Source organism: Sminthopsis crassicaudata, chromosome 5, assembly GCF_048593235.1.
Source record: "Sminthopsis crassicaudata isolate SCR6 chromosome 5, ASM4859323v1, whole genome shotgun sequence".
NCBI classification, from domain to species: domain Eukaryota; kingdom Metazoa; phylum Chordata; class Mammalia; order Dasyuromorphia; family Dasyuridae; genus Sminthopsis; species Sminthopsis crassicaudata.
In genome coordinates this window covers 142,429,811-142,442,106 of record NC_133621.1, presented here as the reverse complement: position 1 = coordinate 142,442,106, position 12,296 = coordinate 142,429,811, and the positions used below count along the sequence as shown (strand labels likewise).

The following is a 12,296-nucleotide window of genomic DNA, read 5'->3' as shown; positions in this document are numbered from 1 at the left end:
GTTTCTTACATTCTCCATTTTAATAGTACTAAAAAAATTGACCAAACTTGCTTTTTGGATTTTAATCTGGAAAACACATTTTTTCCCATTAAATATCAATAGTTATGATCAATAAAAATAATATAACATGAATTTATAAGGCTGTTTTTATAAATAGAAACAAATGTTAGCTATTTTAGAGGTAAATTACAATCTTAAAATCCAAAATGTTTACAGTCAATCTTAGGCATTCTTTAGCTTTATGAATGTTTTGAAGAATCACCGATTTTTATTTTTTTTTAATAACTGAGGGACCCTACAGATCATTTAGCTGAAACCCTTTATTTTACAGATGAAGAAACTGACATCCAAAGAGATTAAATGATTTATTCAGTGCCACACAATTCATTAACAATAGAATTGGGACTAGAATAAGGTCTAGTGCTTTCTACTTCAAACTGCCATTTAAAAAGTCAAAAACAACTATGTACTTGAAAACAATCTTCATCAGAGAACTAGAAAGAAAATAAATACTGTAGGCAGTTTATTTCACCACTGGGAAGATTCTTAAATTAAAATCTTCATGCACAAACATTCCATAGCAAAAGAGGACTGACTCTTAAAGCTAGCAGAATGCATGTATAGACAATATTTGCTATGCTAACTATGGTCCTTGGTATTATTTAGAACCATCTTTACCCTCTAGTTAAATTTTTGGAGATATTTATCATTATGTAAATCATGGTCTAGAATGGGCATTTACCAAGATAGAAGGGAGTATCGAAAAGTAAAAGGATACTGCTTTTGTGAAATCTATAATCAAGTATAATTTAGAACTCCTTACTTCTGGATAATTTCCACATTGTGCTTTTGTAGGGAAACACTTTTCTTGAATTAAGTTTAGCTACTGCAACTTAGGGATATTCAAGACAAAAATGTGATTGTTATTCCCTGTGTTATTAGTGAACAAAGTTGAATTGCAAACTTTATACCCAACATATTTGAATGTACATTTAGTTCACTGTTTTAAATATTAAGCTATTTTGTTTCTTAGCAATGTTTTTATACTCTTGAAAAAAAAATTAGAGGCACGGATATCCTGCATCTTTTTCTCTATTGCTTTAAATCTACTATAAATCAAACTCTGATCTGTAATGTTTGCTGATTTCTGAGATATAAATGATTCCACTGAAAATTTAATAATAGGACATCCTATATGAACTGTGTCCCTAGACATTCTTGTAAGGAAGTACATAATTTGTAGGTACCAATGTTGACTACTGGGTAAGGTATACATTAATAAAACAACATGGCACTAAAAACAACATTTAAATGGACTTAAGTTAGATTCCATATAGGTCATATAAATAGATCAAAAGCTTTACAGGCTATTATTCATAAGTCTTTGGCTTTCTAATTTTAACCTACCATTTACCAATTCTCTAACTATACCTTAACATACTTGTATGAATGGAACCCAAATACAAGCAAACATCATGATCTACATTTTTAACTAAGCTTGGATATCTGGTACACTTAGAAGGAAAAGAAGAAACCAGACTCCTTTGCAATATTTTCCTATTTTACCTTTTATTTTTTCTCTTTCTGATTAGGTTGAATATTACATACCTAAGGTTATATTCACAATTGAGTACTGAGGGAAGCTCAGGTACACAATCAAATCCTAAGTCTAATACCCATACAACTCAATATGGCATACTGCAAACAAGTCTTGCCATTTTCCTATGCAGCATAAAGCCTATGTAAATATTTATCTTATTACTAAACTATAATGGGAACTTTGGATCCTATCCCTACACTATGGAATAGTGCTTCTACTGCTGTGGGAGACTAATCTGTCACCAATCTTCCCAGTCAAGAAAAAGGTCTGATTACCAGCAGGCAAAGTTTTTATAGCACTTTTATTCACCTAACTAAAGCATTTAAAACAAAGGTATAATAATTTATATTTGTATCAAATTATATATTAGAATGGAAGCTCCAGGAGACAGCAACTGTTTTATCCAACTTTTCCATCATTCTTACCTTCTAGGACAATGTGACAAAGAAAAAAGGAAAGACATGTATTGAATTAAATTTATCACAGCAGATGAGATTAATTGATAGATTTTGATGTACTTTGAAAACACTCTTTAACTATCAATATGGAAGAATGAACATATCCTGTTGTACATTAATAGCTTGGGGAAAATGCTTCAGTAGTGAGGAATAAGGTGGTTCCTAGAAATAAAGTATATACACTTTGGATGGAAATGACTAAAGGGAATTATTGCTTCAAAAAACTTGCCCTAGGGCGATGAAATCAGTAGAAAAGAAGAACTACTTATTTGAAGGCTTCCATAAATTTAAAGTTTTCAATGGAAATCTTAACATTGTTAATATAAATTTTCTTCTAGTTCACACACCAACACAACACTGAACCAAAACCTTTGTCAACACTAGTAATGGACACTGAAACTAGACAGAGTATTCTCTAAAATTTATTTACAGTCAATAAATTAAAGAGCAAAATACAACCAGATTATAAACCTTGATCATATCCACATCAAATAGAACTGTCCAGGAAACACTTCAGTTCCACCACGAACAATTGCTTTCTAATGCACTTAAGACATAACAGTCTATATAAAAGGCTTTAAACACACCAATCTAAAGCAGATATTTTATATATCTCCATTAAAAATCATCAAATTCAAGACTGCTGTGGCAATGTTGATTTTAAAAATCTACAATGAATTTCATAATTACTTGAACTTTTTGTATTTAAATATCTTAAAATGTATCTCTATTTGAGTTTTCAGAAGAAAAATAATCCTATGACTTACACATTAGGTCAAGAGCTGTCAGCCACCAGCATCAAAGTTATACATGTCCAATAGAGTGTTCAGACTGGACAAAGTGAATACACACCACAACAGCAACACTAAGCTATCAACAATGAAGTATGCCCTCAACAATCATCAGTTTTCTAGTCAGGGAAGTAGGATGCTGGTTGGCAGGAAGGTAGGGTCAAAGTGATAATAAAGATAATAAAGAATTTAAATATTATTTAAAGCACCCATAATACTTAGGCACTCAAAAAAAATATGGCAAGAAAGGTTGGTAAATTCCTTTCTAGCTTATACTCCATTTGTGCCATGTGAGATGAAAAAATAAAAGAAGGCAAGAGAATGAATGAAAATCATGGGATTAAGAGTTCCTAAGGTATTTTATGCAAACTCAACTACATCTTTACTTTAAATGGTGGTGGTAAATGAGTGCTCCTACCCTCCCCTGCCAATGAAGGCCATTGTGCTGATTTACCTTCCACACAGTTGCCTAAAACATTGTACTTATCAACTACATTAGAGGCTTCTTCATATTTTAGAAATTACATTGGCTTTATCTAAAACAAAACAAAACAAAAAAAAACCTGGCAAAAGTAGAAATGGCATTATTTTGTGAGATCATAGAAATTACATATTGGACTCAGGACTGAAACCAAGAAAACTAAAATAAATGAAAGCATTTATGCATTTCACAAAGTTACTAAGTTTCAAAAATATAAGAAATTTTAAAAATTCATTCAAAATAAATACATGGCATCAACATTTATTTCATAGTTTTGTGCTGAGCAAGAATTATAAAATTCATCCTCTAAAAGAAATCTGATTTCAAAAATCATCCTAAGAAATATCTGGATATCTATGGATTGCAGTCACATCCTAATATGGCCATTAGGTATGCTTTTTAAACTTAAAAATGTTATATTATTACACAAAATGGCATCAGTGATGTAGTACAAACATGTTCTTCACATACCTAAAAACATAAGATTCAGATGCATTACTATACATCTGAAATACAACTAGATATGAAAACTTGTACCCAAAAGATAAATCCAGGCTTCCATAAATTACAATTTAACATTTCTTCATCTTCTAATAAATTATCCATTTTATTTACTCATGTGACTGTGTGGTTTAAAAAAAAAGTCATCCAACAATAAGGAATTACCCACAATGAGAAGAGTGCTAAAAAACTGGCATGAAGTCATTTTTTATACAAGAAAAAACATTCACACACACACACATACACACACAATGCTATTTATTGACTGTTGAGTCTGCAAGATTTCATTTCAAAAGTTAAGTCAATATAGGAATATAAAAGTCAAAAATGAAACTCTTTCCTTCTACTCCCTAAGAAGCTGCCAAGCAGAGTTAAACCTCAATACTGAGGATTTTATATGCCAAGTTCCAGCCTGGAATGGATTTTTCCATGGCAGAATAATTAAAATCTTGAAAGATAGTGGTACAAAAAAACACTACTTGACCCTTTAGGTATTGCAGTGATAAATGGTTATGGCACCACTGGCTACAAACCATTAAGTCTTGCTGCCACCATTATCAAAGGCACTTGGATAATCTAGAATCCCACATTTGGCCAGAGTATAAACACTAATATAAAACAGCAATTGAAGGGTTAGCATTAAATGTGGCTAGCCTATTGGGTAATTTCGGTCTTAGGTTGACAGAAAAAGACCAGAACTGCAGATAATTACCAACGGAAAGAGAAATCCAAACTTTTATCTTAAACATAGAATCAACAACTTGTCATAATATTGAAGGATTTTTTTGGAAGAAAAAAAGTGATGATTGCTAGATTGGGCTTCTCTTGTTATCTAATAACTCCCCCCCCCAAAAAAAAAAGGAAAAGCAGCAATTTGACCCAATTTCAACTAACAACCAATTATTAAATACCAAGAAATGCCCCCTCCCCTCTTGGTCATTACTTCTCAAGTTTTAAAATCAGTGTATTCTGCCTAACATTTTAATAAGAATTTTAATTCAACATTCATTTCTCACAAATCCTTGTGCTCGGAATAATCTTACTGGATTTGTATGTTAGACTAGAACATGGACCCGGACCAATATACCTCGAGTTTTGTTTGGTGCCATATATCACCGCTGTAACCAACAGTAGGTTCTTTAAAAATTAGTTCATTTTTCATCACGACCACGTTGTTTCAATACATTTTAATTTTTATTCATTTTAATTGAATTTAACAAGTCAGCTTTTACTAAACAAAATGGTATTAAAAAATCAGTATGCTACTAATATCTTCAGGTGCTCAGTAAATATAAACTTAATTCATATATAAAAATTTAAAAAACGACTAAAAAATGTTTGAACAGTTCTATTTTGTGACTCTTAATAATTACTGAGCCCATGAAACTCAAAGCCATACAAACCCTTGCACCAATAAACAGTCATAAAAGCCCTGAAACCTTTTAAAAACGTATACTTAGGTCAAAGCTCCAGGAGCCAGTAAAAACTGGGGAACACATGGGATTCAGAATACCCTGAGCACATATTAGTGCAATACCACGAAACATCCATAATCCTCTGTCCAGAAAGAGGGGTGGCGGTAGTGGTGGTGGTGGTGGTGGTGGTGGTGGTGGTGGTGGAGGTGGTGGTGAAAAAGAAATAAGCTAAGTAAAATCTGGCTTTATTATACAAGCATGAAACAAAAATTCCTTTGGAACAATAATGACTTCTTCGGTGGACTTCCAGACCAGTGAGGTAGAGTCCAAAAGGGAGAAAACGGATCTGCCCCCTAGAGTCTGGGCGACTTCTCAGTCTGGGGGTGGTGGGGAGGGGGGAAGGATGCGGTCCTGCCCCTTCGGGAATCCAGATGCGTGTCCTCCATCCCGTAGAATCCAGGGGGAGCAGAAGAGCGAGACCCAGAGATTCCTTCGTCCCGGGATGGGGAGCAGGGGCGAGGGGAGAAGCAATCAGATGAACCTTCTTTGCCCATAAAGTGCACTAAGGGGACACGGTCCAGGCCGGAATTGTAAACACTAGACTGACACTTGTTCATTTCTCCTGGCGGAAGCTCAGTCCCCAGGGGAGGCGGCGGTGGCAGCGGAGGCATCGACTCGTGGGCTTGAAAAGTGAAGAAGAATGGTGGTGGGGGATCCCACGAAGTGGAAGCGCAAGTCCCCCGCTCGGGGACGGTGCACGGAGCCGAGCCAGGGGCCAGAGGGAGGGATGGAGCCGGGGGACGGGGCGATGGCGGGCTGGCGGGGTCGGTCCCCTCACAAGTCTCAGGACGTGGCCACGGGGAAGCGGCGGAGCCTCACCACGGGCTCCAGGTTCACTCGCAGGACCTGCTGGGCTCGGCGCCGCGCCGCCGCCAGGCTCCGCTCGCCCCACACGTCGTGGCCAACGCGGATGGTGGGGAAGGTGGTCAGCACCGGCGTGGCGGCTCTCCAGATCTCCTCCAGGGTCCGGCCCCCGAAGCGGCTCGCATGGGGCAACAGCGGGGGCGACGGTGGGGGCGAGGGCAGGGCGGGGGATGGCGGTGAGGGCTCGGGGTGCACGAGGGGCAGCGGGGGCAGGGGCGCGGGCTGGGGCTGTTGAGGCAGCGGCGGCGGCAGCGGCAGTTTCCTGAATCTCTTGGCGGCTCCAGCTCCTCGGCGCCTCCTCCTGGCGGCAGCTCCAGGGGCCGGACGGCGGGACGGCGGCGGGGGCAGCAGCGGCGACGGCGGCTCCCCAGCGCCAGCCGGGGGGCTATTGGCGGTGGCCGGGGGTCCCGGGGGGTCCGGGACCAGGGCCCGGCAGGACGAGTAACCGTAGACGTCCTTGCTGCGGAGGATGTGCGGGGAGAACTGGTGCTTGAGGCTGCAGAGGAAGCTCCAGAGCTCGGCGTCCGAGCTCATGAACTCGGTGCTGCGGGGCATGAAGAGCTTGAAGGCGTCGCCCAGCGCCTTGGTGCTGCCGGCCAGGGATAGCTGCGAGCGCGAGTACACCACCTTCTCCTCCCTCTCCGCCGCCAGCCCGTCACCTCCTCTGGCCCGGGGGCCGCCGCCCGGGGCTGCCGCCGCCGCCGCCGCCGGGGCCGCCTGGGGCCGCCGCCGCCTCCTCCTCACGCTCCGCCGCATGGGTGCTTCCTCGGGACCGCCACGGCCGCCGCCGCCGCCGCCGCCGCCTGGGCTGCCTCCCGCCCGGCCCCGCGCTGTCCTCCGCTGGGGCGGCGGTGGCTGCTGCTGTTGCCTCCTGCCCGGCACTTCTTTCGTTACTTTTCTCGCCTCCGCCGCCGCCCCTCCCCCTCAGCCTCCGAGGGCGGAGGACGCGGGTGGATATCCTGCCGCCCCGAACAAAATGGCGCCCGGCGCCCACCCCTGGGCTTTGTCATTGGACACCACCACACGCTCCCCCCCTCTTCTTCTCTTTCTTCTCCCCCTCTCTTTCTTCCCCTTGCCCTCTCTTTCTTTAAATGTGTCCGCCCCAGGCTCCTCCCCCTGTCGTCCTGGCCCCACCCATTGGGTGCCCTCGTAAGAAAGGGGAGGGAAGGGGAAGAGTCTAGGTCTAGCAAAGATGGTGGCTGGGATGGTTGGGCATGGGTGTTGGATTGTAGAGTCATCCCAAGTTGGGTGGTGTAGGTTCTGATGGCATGTCAAGAGTAAAGTGTGTGCTGATCCTACTGTGGGAAGGGAGGGTCAAAGTTACACCCCAGGTTAAGCATGAGTATTGTCTGAATGTTACCTAGGTCTTCGGTTTGAATGAAATAAAAGGGTAAGTCATAAAAAATTATTGATATTAGAGCAGGAAGAGACCTTAGAGATCATCTATTTCAACACTTTTCATTTAATGGATGAGGAAACAGCTTACTGAAACTGAAGAGGTTGGGACTTTATCAAAAGCCACATCTGGATTCAAACCATGGACAGATAGATTCCAAATCTAGCATTCTTTCCAACCAATCCAAGTGTCAGCTATCAACAGACTGGTAGAATTGAAATATCAATCACCAAGACATCACATAATTCTAATTTAAAGCACCTCTCATCCCAAAGCTACCGTTACTATTGATTTCCATCCTTTCTACCTTTAGCTTTCCTATCTCCCAATCATTTAAAGAATAGTGATCCAGAGACATTTACTTGATCTTGTGAAATATAAAGAAAACTGACTTGATTAAAAAAAAAAAAAAAAGCTTTTATGTTTGTGAGAAACCCAATATATCAAAAAGCAAGATGATAATCTTTCATGGTCCAAAAGCTAAACTCTTAATAATCTTTATTCAAAAAACAGTTATTAGAGAATTGAAAATCAATTATAATTATTGGATCTATGTGACCCCTTTGAATCAATAAAATATTCCATTTGAAGATGTATCTGAAAACACTGCTTTGATATTCATAGTCTCCTCAAACTAGTGTGGAAGAGTATTATTGTAATAATGTATTTATTCACCTACTTCAAAAGGGAAAAAAATCAAATTTATTTTAAGGAAAATTCAGCATCATATTCAAAAAAGTTAAAATTGAAAATGCATTTTATCTTAAAAGTGAAGAGAAAGAAAAAAACATTAGAATTCAGACACTAATGGAAAGTGTACAGCAAAGAGAAGAGTGCTAAAAAAGAAAGCTTTAAAAGATTTTATGACTATAATTATTTTTGTTTATACTTTATTTTAATTAGAAGTAACTTGTAGTTTAATCCTCTCAGTAAAAAAATTCTCTGAAAACAATACACAGAAGTGGATAGCAGATTTAACTCTTCACTGTTCAGCTGGTTGTTTTCATGAAAATTATTCAATGATGTAATTACAGTGCCTGAATTTTACACTATCATTCAGATTCCAAATTTTAATGTTGAAAGATTTAAGAGACCATCTACTCCAACTCCTTATTTTACAGAAAAAAAAAACAAACAAAAAACAAAAAACAAAAAACAGGGTCAGAGAAGTTAAATGGTTAATCCAAAATTACACTTATCTAGTGGCTGAGCAATACCCAGGGCTCAATTTCCTAGAATCTTGCTCTTTTCACCACATTATGATGATTATGATGATGGTAGTGGTGGTGGTTTACATTTTATCCAGCACCTTTTTATGTTGTTTGCATAACACTTGACACACATTGTTTCATGTAATACTCATAAAACCCCCTGAAGTAAGAACTTTAAATATTACAGATGAGGAAAATAAAGCTCAGAGCTCAGTGACTTAACCAGGATCATACATTTGGTAAATATCTGAAATGATATGTGTACAGAGGTCTTCCCATCTTCCACTAAAATACTTTATCCAATATATTACATATTTATCATATCAAAGACTCCTAATTCATAAATTAATACCTAATTTGCTAAAATCACTATAACTTTGTGCAGAGGTAGATTATAAACTCCTTGAGGAAGAAAGATCTTATTTACCTATATGTCGTCTGATATATTGCCTTAGGAATATTTAATGCTCCATAAATGTTTGCAGAAAAATCATTTGCTAGAAAGGTACCCACAAGTACACAAGAGCATGAAGTCAAGTTTCGAGATTACATTTGAAATATGTTTCCTATACTCATAAAAAGAATTTATCTTGCAAACATTTCTCCTCTTCACTATTCTCTCAATATTTCTGGGAATACATAGGAATATGAAATTTGAATAATTCCCCTTGGGTTATTCCAATGAACTGATTTTAAAAATCATTAGAATATGTCAGTGGAAAGTTAGGGGAATTTTATGAGGAAAGAAAAGGTCAAAGGATTATATAGAACTGCTTTAGTTTTTCATAATCCTATATCACTTGAATTGTCACTTAATAAATACTGCATGTCCTTTTCATTAAGAAATGTTTAAACCAAATTAAGTATTTTAATGAAAATCAACATGTAAATATTGCATATATAGATATAATTTGTGAATTTAAACAATCTCTTTTTTGCTATTTTAATTTCTAGAAAACATCTTTACAAATTTCATTGCTGATTAACCTTTGTTCAATTGTAGCAGCAGCAGCAGCAGACAAATGTCTTATGATGCTATAAGGTTGACAAAGTGATGATAAGCACATATGCTTATGTCTTCTTTCTATCTAACTCCAAGTAAGATACTTTAATGCTTGGATACTTTTTTGCAAACAAGATCAAAATTGTTTTTAAATTGTTATAATATCGACTTTTGAATTTACCAGTGTTTGTTCACCTCAACTATATTCCCCCTTAGTATTTCCTCTTTTGGCATCTGTACCTCTTCTGCTATTTCTATTTATTAAAGTAGATATCTTGAAAACTGCCATTTGTCCACTCTTCAGGGACAAATAAAAATGGTTACAGAAAGAAAAGTGATTGATTTCTTTTATTAACTGCTATCCTCCTGGGAGAAATTAGATTGAGTAAATTATATTCAACATACATTAAACACCTATGTGCTACAACTAAAGGATTTACAAAAATTAGGAAAGATCCTTGCCTTGTTCTTAAGGAATTTACTATCACAGAGATTGGTGAAGTCTTCTAAAGGGGTCATAATCTTGTTATATTTACTTTCAAATTGGAATTAAGATGGTTAAAATTATAGATTAAAATAATTTGTATGATTCCTAAACTGTTCAGATTTTTTTTAAAGTTATACATTGGTACTCTAAGGATCCTTTGGTTTCATTAAAGATAGATTGATTCATTCCTATTAAAACCAGTTTTAGCTCCTGCCTAACTTAGTAGACAGTTTTTGTGAGTTGTCATGCTTAAAAAATTCTATATCAACTTATTGCAAGTCTCATTTTACAAACAGATAAATGGTGAGCATAAGAAGAAAATATCTTTTGTATATTCTCAAGTTAAAGAAGTCAAACAGAGATAATCATACTTAAAAGCTCTAGCTCAAAAGCAAAGATTACATTTTCTCTATTGGCTGTCTTTGCTAAACCAGTTTTGTAGAATGCATTTGTATTTGTCAAAGAATACCACTTGAGAATATTTACTATGCTTTCCGTGGCTTACCAGTATCCTCTAAAGCCTTGTTTTCCACAATTAAAAAAGGATAAAGGATTTCTCAATTTGGGGGTTTAAATTTTATACTTTAGGGGCAGCTAGGTGGCGCAGTGGATAGAGCACCAGCCTTGAAGTCAGGAGGACCCGAGTTCAAATTTGATCTCAGACACTTAACACTTCCTAGATGTGTGACCCTGGGCAAGTCACTTAACCCCAGCCTCAAAAAAAAAAAAAAAAAAAAAAAAAGGAAATTTTATACTTTAGCTAACAAAATAGCAGTTGATTTTAGTCTAAAATATATCAAATACATGATGTAGCATAAATTAACAGTAAAACTTCCAATTTTTCCCACTAGTACTTTTCTGAAATAATTTGGATTTTTCAACTCTAACATGTTTGCAAAAGGTTTAATTTTGTGAGATATATATAAGTATCAATTTTATATTGATTTTCATATTTCAAAAGCATATGTAATGAGTTTTGATTCTTGAATTTTAAGAAAGTTTTCATGATAATTATATTTTTAAAATTTATAAAATAAAATCATTGTGTTGATAAGAAATCTTCATGTTCATCTAGACTAGTCTCCCATTTAATAGTATATGTAATACCACCTTTAGAAGTATCCCTTCTATAGTATTTTTCATGCCAGACTTTGCTTAAATCCGTCTAATGATGATAAGGAGTTCATTACCTAACAAAGCAAGGTTCCATTGTCAGACTGTTCCTCAGAAGGTATCATTGTTGGAGACACTGTACTTGCTAAAAAATTTTTTTTACCAAGATCTAAGTTCTCATAATTTACCCTGTGGCTCTAATTCTGCTTTATGACACAGGATAATGCAAAGTATACCTCCTTAGATTTTTGAAGATTGCTACTATGCCTATCATGAATCCTTTTTTCTTCAAGTTAGATATAATCAGGTATTCCAACCATTCTATATAGCTCTGTGTGTTTGTGTGTCAATATGTATGTGTATAGTATGCCTGTTTATATGTATATATGTATGTGTACATACACACATATATATTCTGAATGAGTAGGTATGTTTTAAACCCTTCACCACATTGGATGCTTTCCTCTTCTAGACATGTCTTTAAAAAATGCCACCTAGACTTTAAAAAAACCTAAGGGGTAAGTTTTTAAGAATATGGGATTATAATTTTCCATGATTTAGAAACTATAGTTCTGTTGTGTTCGTTTTTAGCAACTACCTTAACTTATTTGTGGATTCTTTCTATCAACTTAGTGGACAACTAACACCTTTTTCCCAATTTTTTTTTTCACATGAACTACTGACAATCCATGTCTTTTGTACTTAATACTTTTTCAGGTGATTTTTCTACTTAAATGTAATACATAGCATCTTATGCCTCTTTTATGGATTTATGCTTTATGTATTATGGCTAATTTTAAATGTGTCACATCCCCTTAATTCTTTTGTAGTCTCTATGAGGGCAAGAACTATCTATCTCCCCCAACTCTTAGCAGAATTCTCTGTAGTTGTTTAATAAATATTGAATTGAATTAAA

The 12,296-nt window shown here is 37.1% G+C and overlaps 1 protein-coding gene across 1 annotated transcript; it reads right to left on the bottom strand.

The window, feature by feature from the left end:
• Positions 1-5,956: 5,956 nt before the first annotated feature.
• On the bottom strand, positions 5,957-7,226 carry CCDC71L (coiled-coil domain containing 71 like). The gene has a single exon (XM_074268356.1). The coding sequence runs from the start codon at positions 6,924-6,926 to the stop codon at positions 6,090-6,092; it is 837 nt and encodes a 278-aa protein (XP_074124457.1). The 5' UTR covers positions 6,927-7,226; the 3' UTR covers positions 5,957-6,089.
• Positions 7,227-12,296: the final 5,070 nt, after the last annotated feature.

What these genes read in the sequence shown, in the direction of transcription:
- CCDC71L (XM_074268356.1), bottom strand. Translation starts at nt 6,926, where the DNA reads ATGCGGCGGAGCGTGAGGAGGAGGCGGCGGCGGCCCCAGGCGGCCCCG.